The sequence below is a fragment of the Amblyraja radiata genome, chromosome 8 (genome assembly GCF_010909765.2).
Source record: "Amblyraja radiata isolate CabotCenter1 chromosome 8, sAmbRad1.1.pri, whole genome shotgun sequence".
NCBI classification, from domain to species: Eukaryota; Metazoa; Chordata; class Chondrichthyes; order Rajiformes; family Rajidae; genus Amblyraja; species Amblyraja radiata.
In genome coordinates this window covers 38,620,541-38,636,137 of record NC_045963.1, presented here as the reverse complement: position 1 = coordinate 38,636,137, position 15,597 = coordinate 38,620,541, and the positions used below count along the sequence as shown (strand labels likewise).

The following is a 15,597-nucleotide window of genomic DNA, read 5'->3' as shown; positions in this document are numbered from 1 at the left end:
GGAGTAAACATGCAGTGTGTGGAATGCGCGATGCTGCAAGACGAAGAGTAGGGCAATGCCAAACGTTTGGCCATAAAGGTGGGATTTAAAAGTAAAGAGAGTGCAGAAATCCATGGAATAAATTCTGGGGTGTGGGACCTTGTCTGTTATAGATGCTTTCAACTGCTGATTTTGCTGGCGCGCAAGAGGCTGGGGTTTATACAAGTGCGGTTTCACCGAAGGATTTCGGGCTAAAGGAATATTTTTGGAGAGCGAAGGGGCAAGACTGTGGACGGGTTTGAATATACAGGCGTATATTCTAAAGAAGTTGCCAAATGGGAAATGAATATGGCCAAGCAACTATGGGGAATGTGTGACCGGGGCTTGCAGTGAATTGGGACAAGAAGTGATCAATCAAGGGCAAGAAGTATGTATGCTCCGACAAAGGCAGTGGTGTTCAGGCTGACCTTGGGTGTACAGCGGCCATCAGAAAGTTTGTAAGAATAATCAAATTGAGGTGAAAAAGAGCACATTCAGACATTTTAGGCAAAATGATTTCCAATTTCAGGTGATCCACAATTGTAGTTTGCATCTTTCTACTGTAGCAGTTACAAATAATCAAGAGGTATCAAAACAATGGAATAAGGCTCTAAAGGGCAGGAATAACTGTTTAAATGATCTTCACCTCACTTTTCCACAATACAATATTTATTAAAAAAACAGTAAATTAAACTCTATGTATTTCAACTGTTCCCTTCGCCAATAGGAAAGAATCTGCAGGACTGCAGGGAGATACCGGGAGTGTGGGACCGGCTGGATCACTTTTACACAGAGCTATTATGGACTGTAACGGCTGAACGTATTCCTTCACTGCTGTTGCCATTCCGTGAATTAAGACCTCAACAAATCTACATATTCCAAAAAAAACAAAACTTGCCATGGTTATTCAGTTTTGTAATTATTGAGGTTACAGGTTTTAAGAACATGAGGGTCCCTCCTGCACAATACTCTCAATCTATTAGTGATCAAAGATGAATCCGCACATCAGTACTACAATCAAATGAAACAAATGTAGGGCCCTTATTTAACTGGAGCTATTTGAGGGTGACACAGTGGCACAGCTGGTGGAGCTGCTACTTCACAATGCCAGAGACCTGGGTTCGATCTTGACCTTGTGCTGTCTGTGTGGGGTTTGTATGTTCTTCTTGTGGCCGGGTGAGTTTCCTCCGGGTGCTCCAGTTTCCTCCCACATCCCAAAGGCGTGCGGGGTTGTCGGGTTAATTGTCCTCTGTAAATTGGCCATAATCTGTTGGCAGTGGATATAAAAATGGGAAAACATAATAGTCTGAATGGGTGATCAATGGGCCACAGGGCCTGTTTTCCCTGCTGTATCTTTCAATCAATCAATGATCGTTCTATAGGTTCTATAGGTTTTAAGAACATGAGGCTCGCTCAGGATGAGTTCAAGATATCAAACCGCAGACATCATCCTTGAGTACATTTTCTGGAATCCCCAATCAACAACACTGTGGGAACATCTTCATCATTTCTTCAGAGCAATTAGGGACGGACAATAAATACTGGTCTTTTCAGTAATTCCCATATTATTAAAATAAATTAACTACTCAGTAGCCTAGCACGTTCACTTTGTCCACACTTGTAAATTATCATTGTATCTTTGAACAATACGTTACAAGTGTTGATTGAGAATTGTAAATATATACCATTGACTGTAGTGGAAATGTATATGTCAGTGGGTGGAAGATTTATTGTTTTGCCATGTGAGGCTACAATAACTTTTTATTTAATTACCAACTATTAAAAATCAAACTGGGAGGACAAGTGAATGAAGTCTGTCTTCAAATTAATTATACAAAACATTTTCTTTCATTGATATTCATAGCCAACTGTTTTTTTCAAAACAGATAATATATTTTGTTTTGATTTTTGTTCTCATAGAAACATAGACATAGAAACATAGAAAATAGGTGCAGGAGTAGGCCATTCGGCCCTTCGAGCCTGCACCGCCATTCAATATGATCATGGCTGATCATCCAACTCAGTATCCTGTACCTGCCTTCTCTCCATACCCCCTGATACCTTTAGCCACAAGGGCCACATCTAACTCCCTCTTAAATATAGCCAATGAACTGGCCTCAACCACCTTCTGTGGCAGAGAATTCCTGAGATTCACCTCTCTCTGTGTGAAAAATGTTTTTCTCATCTCGGTCCTAAAAGATTTCCCCCTAATCCTTAAACTGTGACCCCTTGTTCTGGACTTCCCCAACATCGGGAACAATCTTCCTGCATCTAGCCTGTCCAACCCCTTAAGAATTTTGTAAGTTTCTATAAGATCCCCCCTCAATCTTCTAAATTCTAGCGAGTACAAGCCGAGTCTATCCAGTCTTTCTTCATATGAAAGTCCTGACATCCCAGGAATCAGTCTGGTGAACCTTCTCTGTACTCCCCTCTATGGCAAGAATGTCTTTCCTCAGATTAGGAGACCAAAATTGTACGCAATACTCCAGGTGTGGTCTCACCAAGACCCTGTACAACTGCAGTAGAACCTCCCTGCTACTATACCAGGCTCGCAACCTTGGCGTGATCTTTGATTCCACCCTCTCCCTTGAGCCTCACATCCGCCATGTCATTAAAACCTCCTTCTTTCATCTCCGCAACATCGCCAAACTCAGACCTTCTCTCACACCGCCCGCTGCTGAAAGACTCATCCATGCCTTCATCTCCTCCCGACTACACTATTGCAACTCACTTCTCCTTGGCATCAGCTCCACCTACATCAACCGACTCCAACTGGTCCAGAACGCAGCCGCCCGACTCATCACCCATACCAAATCCTGGCATCACATCACTCCAGTCCTCAAACAACTTCACTGGCTTCCCATCTCCCACCGGATCACCTACAAAATCCTGATCCTCACCTACAAAGCCCTCCACCATCTGGCCCCCACATATCTCATTGACCTCCTCTCCCCCTACCAACCCTCACGGTCCCTCAGATCCACATCAGCCGGTCTCCTCTCCATCCACAAGTCCAACCTCCGTAGTTTTGGGGACAGAGCCTTCTCCAGGGCAGCTCCCAGGCTCTGGAACTCCCTCCCCCAACTGATCCGCAATTCCGTGCCCCTCACCATCCTCCAGTCCCGCCTCAAGACCCATCTCTTCACCTCTGCCTATCCTTAGCCCCACGTCCCCGTCCCTTTTCATCTGTGCATTAATTGCCTCATACTGTGTTTTGTATTACTTTGTGTACTAGTCATGTCTCTACTATTTATTTCATTCCCCTTACATGTTTTTCCTCTACCTGCTCAATTTTTGTAAGGTGTCCTTGAGACTCTTGAAAGGCGCCCATAAATAAAATTTATTATTATTATTATTATTATTATTATTATACTCAAGTAATTAAGTACTTAGGAAAGTATTTAAGTAAGTCTCAAATAAGTACTATAATCCATAGTAGCATCTTTGCTAACAGAATCACTTTTGTTCAAGGCCAATTCAATTACAGTAACATGAGAAACTTTCACTTGGTCTTACCCACTCCAGAAGGTTGATACAAAATCTAGCAGTTTCTCTGCGAAAGTCAAATGGTGAAAAATGCTGAATTACATGTCATGTTTCCTTGTGATACCAACTCCTCAAATTGTGGCACTATACTAAGGGGTTGTGAACTCTGGGGTTGGAACATAGATCTAAACCAAGACAAAGTAGAATTAGTTTTAATGTGCCAGGAAGGAGGAACTAATTTCTTCAACTCTTTTAGTCATTTCTAATGATTCTCCCATCTGAAATATTTTAACGGAAAAAATATATATATTATTGTCCAAACAGGAATTCTTTGGGCTATTCTTTACTGTTTTGGTCCGAAGACATTGACAAGTAACTGGAAGGATATTTATGATTATTTTCCTGTCAGCCCACAATGTATCTATTTCAAAGCAGGCTCGCCCAGAAAGGCACAAGATATTTACAATTAAAATTGCCACAAATTAATTTTGATGTAGAATTGCTTTAACATTTGTGGTTCAGGATTTTAATACATGCTGTTGACCATGTAGGAGTCGTATTGAGCTCGGTTGAAAGTTTCTATGCCCCCCCCATTTCAGCACATGGAAAACATCTCCAGATAGTTACTCTAAAGTAGGCAGCAGCCGAAGCAGGAATGAAATAAAATTTCAGTTACACTGCCAAGTAAAAGTGAATTTGCACTTAGTATGGCTAACAACCTGTCTTGCCTCGACAGAGATGCAATTTTATTCCATATGGTATCTCCATCCGCCCTGTGGACGTACCATCGTGGAGCTCGCGATCCCTGTCGGGGATCGACCTCGGAGCTCCAACCTCCGGACTTTAACATCGTGGAGCTCGCGGTCCCTGGTTAGAGACTGACTTCGGGAGCTCCGAGATGCAGGAGCTTCGATCGCCCCGACGCGGGGGCTTCGACTGCCGGCTGCGGGAACTTCGATCGCCCCCACTGCAGATGGTTCGACTGCCCCGACCGCGGGAGAATAAGGAGGAAGAAGATTGAACATTATTGTCTTCCATCACAGTGAGGAATGTGGGGAATCTGCTGTGGTGCATGTTTATGTTAACTTTTATGTAGTTGTGTGCCTTGTTGCTTTTTTTTTAGTATGGCTGTATGGTAATTCGAGTTTCACTGTACATTAATTGGTACATGTGACAATAAACTGACCTTTGAACCTGGCAAGGTAAAAGCAACACTGAATGAACATGAGACTACCATAATCTCCTGTTGAAAAACTGCAAAAAGGTTCCAGCTGCCTACACTGTTACTACCCTCAAAGCTCTAGATGACAACAAATTTAAAATCAAATTAAGTTTGTAAAGCCTTCAACATTCACTGGTTCAATAGGGCAGTAGTATTTAGAGTACTGCTGCAGTTCTGGTCACCCCAATGCAGGATGTGTAGGTTTTGGAAAGGGCGCAGAAGAGGTTTGTCTGAATGATTAGAAGAGAGCAATAGCTATAAGGAGAGGTTGGCCAGACTTATTTTGTTTTCTCCGGAACGCCAGAGGTTGAGGGGAGACCTGATAGAAGTGTATAAAATTATGAGAGGCATAGATAGGGTAGACAGGCAGAACCTTTATCTCCCCATGGAGGTAATATCAAAGACATGGGGATATAGCTTTAAGGTGAGGGAGGAGAAATGTTAAAGATGTGCGGGCATGATCTTTAGGACACAGAGGTTGGTGAGCGCTGGAATGCTGTGCCAGGGGTGGTGGTGGAGGCATACGATAGTGGCACTTACAGGGCTTTTAGATTTAAACATTGACATGAAGGTAATGGAGGTGTATAGGGTGATTTCATGAAAGGTCACTGGAGCGTAGATCCGCACCCACGTGACCGCAAAATTTAACTGGGGGACAAGCGTCACTTCCGGTACATGTTAGTGAATGGGAAAACACGCACTTTCACACCCGTTAAAAACATCGAAAACGGCCAGTTTTTGAGCTGCAATTTACTGTACCAGTCGGGGTGACCGTGAGGCACAGCTACCTAAATTTACAGTAAAAAGAAAAGATAGAAACTAAGGTAAATTCAAGAGGGAGCTGAAGGTGCAAAAACAGCGGAAGTTGTTAGCGGACATTTGTCGTGGAGATTTAAAGATCCAAAATATCGGGAATTATCGCGTTTGCTCGCTGCATTTCATCAAAAGTAAGGCATTATTGGCTTTGTTATCTTTATTCATTTGTTAGATGAAAAGTATTAAAAGTTAGAAATCCTTCAGTAAAATTGCAAAATCGCCCATTGTTCTCAGGTGGGTTTTAACATGCAAAATGAAAACGCTTCTGAAGCTCCATTTACCATTTAAATAATCGTAAACTCTCAATGCGTTTGGAAATAAATTTTACTCAGATGCAAGCTAAGGAATGGGATAATTGTCAGCTGTTAGTTGGACAAAATCAGGAGATTTTATTATTTGCCAAAATATATTTCTCAATGTTTCTTGTTTAAAGCCTGCACAATCACCCAAACTACTTATTTATTTATCATCTAATAACAGACAAGCCTGCAGCATGGAATGATGTCAACAATCCTGATTGGGCACCCACTGTGAGCAGGATAGACAATGTGCACAAGAACGCCATGCACGTGCAACAAGAAGAGAGTATTAAAGCAGATTTGGTCGCAGCTCAAGCATCTATAGCTCTGCAAGTTGATGCTGAACTTTGAACGATTATTTAAATGGTAAATGGAGCTTCAGAAGCGTTTTCATTTTGTATGTTAAAACCCACCTGAGAACAATGGGCGATTTTGCAATTTTACTGAAGGATTTCTAACTTTTAATCTAACAAATGAATAAAGATAACAAAGCCAATAATGCCTTACTTTTGATGAAATGCAGCGAGCAAACGCGATAATTCCCGATATTTTGGATCTTTAAATCTCCACGACAAATGTCCGCTAACAACTTCCGCTGTTTTTGCACCTTCAGCTCTCTCTTGAATTTACCTTAGTTTCTATCTTTTTTTTTAACTGTAAATTTAGGTAGCTGTGCCTCACGGTCACCCCGACTGGTACAGTAAATTGCAGCTCAAAAACTGGCCGTTTTCGCGGTTTTTAACGAGTGTGAAAGTGCGTGTTTTCCCATTCACTAACATGTACCGGAAGTGACGCTTGTCCCCCAGTTAAATTTTGCGGTCACGTGGGTGCGGATCTACGCTCCAGTGACCTTTCGTGAAATCACCCTATGGGCAGGCAGATGAGATTCGTTTTTCTTGGCATCGTTATCAGCCGATGTTGTGGACCATAGGACCCTTGCTGTGTGTGCTCTTCTATGTTCTGGAAGACCACCCAATGATTTCCCAATGTTCAAATACAAACTGACTGACCCTAATTTACCAATCTACTCTTTCCAATTAAAGGTAGAACAGAGGTTCAATTTCAAACCTGTAGGTAAATTTAAAAAACAAGCCAGTTCAAGATGATAATTTTTTTATTTTATCCATTAATATTCCGCAATCTGAAATTTGTTTCAACTTTTTAAGGAACCATACACTTCAACAGTTTAACAAACGGTTTCAGACAGAAGTGCAAACACTGAGAACAAAACATTGACAAAGATACAATGGATGTAACGTTATCTCATACAGAATATATTTTACAATAACATGCCAACTATTCAAGATCAGCTTTAACTATCCTTTGTTAAATTGGTCAAAAGTTAAATAACAGACTTTCTGATCACAAGGCTCAGTTTGTTTTGATTCAAGTATACAACAGGAAACGTCATGAATTCCTGCAATTGCTCAGTAAACACCGACTTTAGGCACAACAGACATTATCAAGGAGCTGAGATTTCATCCCAATCAGTAATTCGAGACTCCTCTGGCAAAATACTCCAGTTAGGGGAATGATCAGGCGCAAGCCAGTTGAAATCGTCAACAATGTTCCAATTATTTTTTGCTCTGTCTAACCCTGCCTGTTCAAAATCTCTCTCAATGCCTTCATACGACCAGTTAAACGGAGCGAAAGAAACTCCATTGCAATCTTCCACGATGGCTCGGCTGGTCACATGCAGATACACATTAGCATCCTTAGTGTTGTGGGTTCGCAATTGCTGGCAGGCGAAAGCGAAGGTGCAACCGGCAGATTGGTCAACAAATACAGAGGTCGAAACTGGTCCGCACAACACCTTGGAATTGGTGATATTCTTGACATGTAGGGTGTTGGGCGAGCCCAGGAGCTTCACGAAGCAGTTGGACAACCTGGTTAACAGGACGTCCTTGCCGTTGATCTCGTCCGCCGAGCTCACCAACACTTGCGAGTCGGCATCAGAGAAGCCGCAGAGGTTTTGCTCGATCACCCTGGGCTGGTCGGCTTTCCTGTCGGAGGGAGGAGAGGGTTTGGTCTCCTTGGGGCCGGCGTTTTCCTTTCTGCGCGACTTGAAGGCGAACTTCTTCTTGGGCAGGCACTCGTCGCGCTTCTCCACCGCCGCCCCCTGCAGCTTCTGCATGGCGGCCTGCGCCTGGCGCAGCTCGTAGGCCGACAGGAACATCATGCTGTCGTTGACGAACTTCTGCAGCCGCTGCATCTTCTGGCTGATCTCCTCGAAGCTGGCGGTGAGCTCCGTCCTGTCGGCGCCCTCGCAGCTCGCCAGCAGCGCCTCGATCGCCGACTTCTCCTCCGAGAAGGCCGAGGTGAAGAAGTTGGCCTTCTCCTCCTTCACCGTGATCACGTCCTTGGCCAGCTTCCTCCGCTCCACGCCTTGCTGCCTCTCCTGGTCGCGCCGCTGCAGGATCTCCACCATCTTCTCTTTCCGCCGATCGAGCTCGGGGATTTCCTCCGTGAGCTGCTCCCCCTTCTCCTTCTCGCCCACCAGCGCCATTTGCAATCGTCTCCAACCAAGCGCCGCTCACTCGAACAACGAGCCGTCCGATTGGTGCCGCAACCTGCTGGCGCTGGCGCCACCCCCTGTAACGGCGCCACCCTCTCCTTCTCATTGGGAGCTGCTGCCCTGGCTTCAGAGCAAAGATTATAGCTCTATAATAGAAACCAAAGATCTTATAGCTCCGCTATAGGATCTTTGATAGAAATATAGAAATTAGGTGCAGGAGTAGGCCATTCGGCCCTTCGAGTCTGCACCGCCATTCGATATGATCATGGCTGATCATCCAACTCAGTATCCTGTACCTGCCTTCTCTCCATACCCCCTGATCCCTTTAGCCACAAGGGCCACATCTAACTCCCTCTTAAATATAGCCAATGAACTGGCCTCAACTACCTTCTGTGGCAGAGAATTCCAGAGATTCACCACTCTGTGTAAAAAATGATTTTCTCATCTCGGTCCTAAAAGACTTCCCTCTTATCCTTAAACTGTGACCCATAGTTCTGGACTTCCCCAACATCGGGGAATAATCTTCCTGCATCTAGCCTGTCCAACCCCTTAAGAAGTTTGTAAGTTTCTATAAGATCCCCCCTCAATCTTCTGAATTCCAGCGTGTCTTTGCTTCAGAGGGAGATGGGCTTCACTTAGACTCAACTGGTCAGTGGGGCTTCATTGACTGCATGCAGGAGATCCTAGACGCCTTTTCTCTTTACTGACAGGGGTTCTCATCTCATCGTCCTGTGCTCAAAGGAATTGAGTCCTAACCTGCTCAACCTCTCCTTCTAGCTCCCCTCCATTGTCGTAGATGGATGAAGGCCCAATAGAATGGATGGCTCCAAGCTGGACAAGGTGCAGAGAAGATTTACGAGGATGTTGCCAGGAACCGAGCTAGAGGGAGAGGTTGAGCTGGTTAGGACTGTATTCCTTTGAGCACAGGAGGATGAGAGGTGATCTTAGAGAGGTGTACACAGCCATGAGAGGCATAGATATGGGTAGATGTACAGATTATCTTGCCCAGATTAGGGGAACCGAGAACCAGAGGACCATGGGTTTAAGGTGGGGGTGGGGGGCGGTGGGTTTAATAGGAACCCGATGGGTAACTTTATCATGCAGAGAGTGGTGGGTGCATGGAATAAGCTGTCAGAGGACGTTGAGGTGGGTAGCATCACGGCATTTAAGAAACATTTAGATAGGTACATGGATAGCATAGGTTTAGAGGCATATGGGCCCAATAGGGACTAGTGTAGATGGGATATGTTGGTCGATGTGGGCAAGTTGAGTCAAAGGGCCTATTTCCACACTGTATGACTATGTGGAGAGGACTCTAATGGTCCAGAGGGCACAGCCTCAGAATAAAAGGACGTACCTTTAGGGGGTCAGGCATAATCTCTGGAGAACATAGATAGGTGACAGTTCGGACCAGGACCCTTCAGACTCTTTATTTAACTTCTTCAAAGTAGGCATACCATGAGGAGATTTTGCAGCAGAGCAGACAAAATGTAATAAAAAGGAACTGCAGTTGCTGATCAGAAGAAGGGTCTCGATCTGAAATGTCACCTATCCATGTTTTCCAGAGTTGCTGCCTGACCCGCTGAGTTACTCCAGCATTTGGTGTCTTTCTTTTGTATAAACCAGCAGCTGTAATTCCTATTAACTTTAGAATGGAAATGAGGACGAATTTCTTCAGCCAAAGGGTGGTGAGTCTGTGGAATTTTAACACAGTGGAGGCCAAGTCATTGGGTTTTTTAAAGCAGAATTTATTAGGTTCTTGATTAGTAAGCATGTCAAAGAATACGGGAAGACAGAATGGTTTTGAGAAGGAAAAATAGATCAGCCATGATTGAATGGCGGAGTATACTTGGGCCGAATGACGTAATTCTGCTCCTATGTCCTATGATTTTATGATGGATACCTCACCTGTGCCTCCTCTAGTGCTGCTCACACACATCCTGAATCCCCCAGATGGTCCAAGACTTTCTCTTGGTCCTCACCATTTACCTCACCAGCCTCCACGTTCAACACCATTCTGCGTCATTTCCGCCACCTTCACATGATCCCACCACTAGTCACATTTTACTCTTTTCCGCCTTCTGCAGAAGCTACTTCCTTCACAACTCTTTTGTTCACACCCCATCCTACCCAAACCAGCCCTTCTCCAGGTACATTCCCCTTTAACTGCACGAAATGTAACACCTCCCTCTACACCTCCACCCTCACATCCATGCAGGGACTCCAGCAGCTGTTGGAGGTGAGACAAAGGTTCACGTGCACCTCCTCTATCCTCATCTACTACATTTGGTGCTCCCGATATGACTTCCTTTACATTGGCGAGACCAAGTATAGACTAGGCGCTTATTGTGCCAAACACTTATATTTGGTCCACAAAAGTCTTCTGGATCTCCCGGATGCAAACCATTTTAACTCCACTTCACCAACCGACTTTTCTGTTGAGGGCCTCCTCCATTGCATCTATGTCTCATCATTTTGTAAATTTCTAACAGGTCTCCCCCAAGTCTCTGATGTTCCAGAAAAAACATTCCAAGTTTGTCCAACCTCTGCTCATATAATACCATCTAATCGGGGCAATATCCTGGTACACCTCTAATATACCTGCTCCAAAGCCTTCACATCCTTCCTGTAATGGGCGACTAGATCTGCACACAATATTCTAAATGCAACCAAAGTTTTATAAAGTTTCAACATGACTTCCTGTCTCTTATACTCAATGCTCCGATCAATGAAGGCTAGCTTACCATTTGCATTCTTTACCACTATCTATTGTCACTTGCAAGAAGATAATGGACTTGGACACCAAAATCCCTCTGTACATCAATGCTGTTAAGGGTCTTGCCATTAATTGCATAATTTTCCTTTACATCTGATCTCCCAAAGTGCAACACTTTACACTTGCCCAGATTAAGATGTATTTTCCATTTCTACCACCCATATCTGCAAATGATCTATATCCTACTGTATCCATGGAAATTAAAGGGATTCAGGATATATATACAGTGCATTCAGAAAGTATTCAGACCCCTTCACCTTCCACATTTTGTTACGTTACAGCCTTATTCTAAAATGAATTAAATTCTTTTCTTTTTTATCATCAATCTACACACAATACCCCATAATAAAAAAGCGAAAACAGTTTAGAAAATTTTGCAAAGTAATTAAAAATAAATAACTGAAATATCACATTTACATAAGTATTCAGACCCTTTACTCAGTACTTTGTTGAGGCACCTTTGGCAGCGATTACAGCTTCAAGTCTTCTTGGGTATGACGCTACTAGCTTGGCACACCTGTATTTGGGTAATTTCTCCCATTCTTATCTGTAGATCCTCTCAAGCTCTGTCAGGTTGGATGGGGAGTGTCCATGCACAGCTATTTTCAGGTCCCTCCAGAGATGTTCGATCGGGTTCAAGTCCGGGCTCTGGCCTGTGCCACTCAAGGACATTCACAGGCTTGTCACGAAGCCACTCCTGCATTGTCTTGGCTGGGTGCTTAGGGTCGTTGTTCTGATGGAAGGTGAACCTCCGCCCCAGTCTGAAGTCCAGAACGCTTGGAGCAGGTTTTCATCAAGGATCTCTCTGTACTTTGCTCTGTTCATCTTTCCCTCGATCCGGACTAGTCCCCCAGTTCCTGCCGCTGAAAAACATCCCCACAGCATGATGCTGCCACCACCATGCTTCACCGTAGCTATGGTATTGGCCAGGTGATGAGTGGTGCCTGGTTTCCTCCAGACATGACGCTTGGCATTCAGGCCAAAGAGTTCAATCTTGGTTTCATCAGACCAGAGCACCAGAGAAAACAACCCTTTCGGCAAACTCCAAGCGGGCTGTCATGTGCTTTTTGCTGAGGAGTGGCTTCCGTTCTGTCACTCTACCATAAAGACCTGAGGAACTCTGGAGCTCTGTCAGAGTGACCATCGGGTTCTTAGTCACCTCCCTGACCTTCTCCCCCGATTGCTCAGTTTGGCCGTGCGGCCAGCTCTATGAAGAGTCCTGGTGGTTCCAAAGTTCTTCCATTTAAGAATGACGTAGGCCACTGTGCTCTTTGGGACCTGCAATGCTGCAGAAATTGTTTTATACCCTTCTGCAGCTCTGTGTCTCGACACAATCCTGTCTCGGAGGTCTACGGACAATTCCTTCGTCTTCATGGCTTGGTTTTTGCTCTGACATGCACTGTCAACAGTGGGACCTTATATAGACAGGTGTGTGGCTTTCCAAATCATGTCCAATCAATTTAATTTACCACTGGTGGACTCCAATCAAGTTGTAGAAACATCTCAAGGATAATCAATGGAAACAGGATGAACCTAAGCTCAATGTTGAGTGTCAGAGCAAAGGGTCTGAATACTTATGTAAATGTGATATTTCACTTATTTCTTTTTAATTACTTTGCAAAAATTTCTAAACACCTGTTTTCACTTCTTTATTCTGGGGTATTGTGTGTAGATTGATGATAAAAAAAATGAAATTAATCCATTTTAAAATAAGGTTATAACGCAACAAAATGTGGAAAAGGTGAAGGGGTCTGAATACTTTCTGAATGCATGATGAGGGAATAACGTTTACTACAAGGTGAAGCCAGTAAAGATAGTCCGAGGGTGACTAATGAGGTAGATACTAGTTCAGGACTGTTCTCTAGTTGTGGTAGGACGATTCAATTGCCTGATAACAGCTGGGATGAAACTGTTCCTAAATCTGGAGGTGTGCGTTTTCACACGTATACCTTTTACCTGATGGGGAGAAGAGGGAGCGGACAGGGTGCGACTCATCCTCGATTATGCTGCTGGGCCTGCGAGGCAGCGTGAGGTATAAATGGAGTAAATGGAAGGGAGGTTGGTTTGTATGGTGGTCTGTGCTGCGTCCACAATTCATTGCAATTTCTTGCGGTCTTGGATGGAGCTGTTCCCAAATTAAAACTGTGATGCATCCTGATAAAAATACTTTCTATGGTGCATCTGTAGATGTTGGTGAGAGTTGTTGGGGATATGCTGAACTTCCTAAGCCTTCTAAGGAAGAAGAGACGTTGGTGTGTTTTCTTGGCTTCTTCTTCCATAGAAGGCTTCGGAGGTCGGCATGTCCAGGTATTGACCTCCCCACAATCGAAGATATGCTACCTAAAAACGGCAGCCAGCATCATCATGGACACACATTACCCAAGCCATGCCCTCATTTTATTCCTGCCATTGGGAAGAAGGAACAAGAGTCTCTCCAGAGATGCTGCCTGTCCCACTGAGTTACTCCTACTCCCAGCATTTTGTGTCTAGCTCCCAATGATCATCAGGCTCTTAAACTACAAACACTGCCTAAACTATAAACTGCAAACTGTCTGGTTGCACTGACTTTTTCCAATAATATTGGGCTTTGGTTATTTTTTTGTTTATTATGTTATCCATTAGTATTATGCTATCAATTAGTATTATATTAATAGGCCTGTTATGCTGATGGCAATAAGAATTATATTCTGTTTGCAGTTCACATGTCAATTACACACTGTTGACTAGTACATAGGAAAAGCCTTGTGCTAGTTGCAAACCTTCCCACAGTAGCTACATGTCCAATGGCACGTGCCAGAGGGAGGCTGGTGCATACTGCATCCTGGCTCACCTCCATGCTTCTCTGCAGTGACTCTCCCAGCCGTGACGCAGTTTCGTCAGAATAAGATGTTACCAGGGTTCTTCCTGGTAGAATTGTTATATTTTGAGACCTTGTTCAACTTTGTCATGGTTGGTTTTCTTCGGCATTATTTTAAGTTTCTAAATATACCAATAAGTACAGATTATGGCTGATATTATGTCTGAATAGTGTTGGCAGTGCCATAACTGAAATTAAAAAATAACTAAAGCCTGATGAATCGTCAAAAATTTATAAATAATTAATTGAAATAGCGTAATCAGCCAATCTGGCCTTCCAAAACCCTGCAAGACATAATCTTCAACTACTTATCTGAATGGTGGCCGATTAGGAAAAGGGGAGATGCAACGAGACCTGGGTGTCATGGTACACCAGTCATTGAAAGTAGGCATGCAGGTGCAGCAGGCAGTGATGAAAGCCAATGGTATGTTAGCATTCATAGCAAAAGGATTTGAGTATAGGAGCAGGGAGGTTCTACTGCAGTTGTACAGGGTCTTGGTGAGACCACACCTGGAGTATTGCGTACAGTTTTGGTCTCCTAATTTGAGGAAAGACATTCTTGCCATAGAGAGAGTACAGAGAAGGTTCACCAGACTGATTCCTGGGATGTCAGGACTTTCATATGAAGAAAGATTGGATAGACTCGGCTTGTACTCGCTAGAATTTAGAAGATTGAGGGGGGATCTTATAGAAACTTACAAAATTCTTAAGGGGTTGGACAGGCTAGATGCAGGAAGATTGTTTCCGATGTTGGGGAAGTCCAGAACAAGGGGTCACAGTTTAAGGATAAGGGGGAAATCTTTTAGGACTGAGATGAGAAAAACATTTTTCACACAGGGTGGTGAATCTGTGGAATTCTCTGCCACAGAAGGTAGTTGAGGCCAGTTCATTGGCTATATTTAAGAGGGAGTTAGATGTGGCCCTTGTGGCTAAAGGTATCAGGGGGTATGGAGAGAAGGCAGGTACAGGATACTGAGTTGGATGATCAGCCATGATCATATTGAATGGCGGTGCAGGCTTGAAGGGCCGAATGGCCTACTCCTGCACCTATTTTCTATGTTTCTACTTTAAATGTGGTAGTGCTTCTTTCAGGCAGTGTTTCAGAACCCTATCGTATTGTGGTTGAAAAGAACCATTCATTTCCCTATTTGTACAAGTGAAACATACGTTCTTGTTCAAATTCCATTTAGTACTAGTTCAAATTGCATATTCACAATTTGATAATAACGAACTATTCACTCCAGCTTTATTCCTCAGATAAACAAAATGGTTTGGAATCTATACAGTACTTTGTGTGGACAGACCTGCTCACCGTGTTGAAGAAGGAACTGCAGATGTTGAATATATACTTTCAATCCAATCACCAGATGCAGTCTATATTGATTTATCTAAAAAGTTTACAGACTTTTCGGATTTTAGTATGTTTTTAGCTAATGGAGCAGAATAAAACGCCTGAGTTGAACGAGTCACAAACATTTTTAGTAACCATTTACACGTCGGAATTATTGAAAGTGGAATCTACTATTAGCGAACGGTAAGGAACTAACATAGCAAGTAGACAAAAACTCAGCGGGCGAGGCAGCATCTATGGAGCATCTAACATTGCAG

General features: G+C 43.7%; 1 protein-coding gene across 1 annotated transcript; it reads right to left on the bottom strand.

The window, feature by feature from the left end:
- Positions 1-6,937: 6,937 nt before the first annotated feature.
- tbcc (tubulin folding cofactor C) lies at positions 6,938-8,434 on the bottom strand. The gene has a single exon (XM_033025576.1). It carries the CDS (start codon positions 8,345-8,347, stop codon positions 7,304-7,306), a length of 1,044 nt encoding a protein of 347 aa, XP_032881467.1. The 5' UTR covers positions 8,348-8,434; the 3' UTR covers positions 6,938-7,303.
- Between the last annotated feature and the right edge of the window lie 7,163 nt (positions 8,435-15,597).

Bases quoted from the DNA above. Each gene is read 5' to 3' on its own strand.
- tbcc (XM_033025576.1), bottom strand. From the start codon at position 8,347: ATGGCGCTGGTGGGCGAGAAGGAGAAGGGGGAGCAGCTCACGGAGGAA.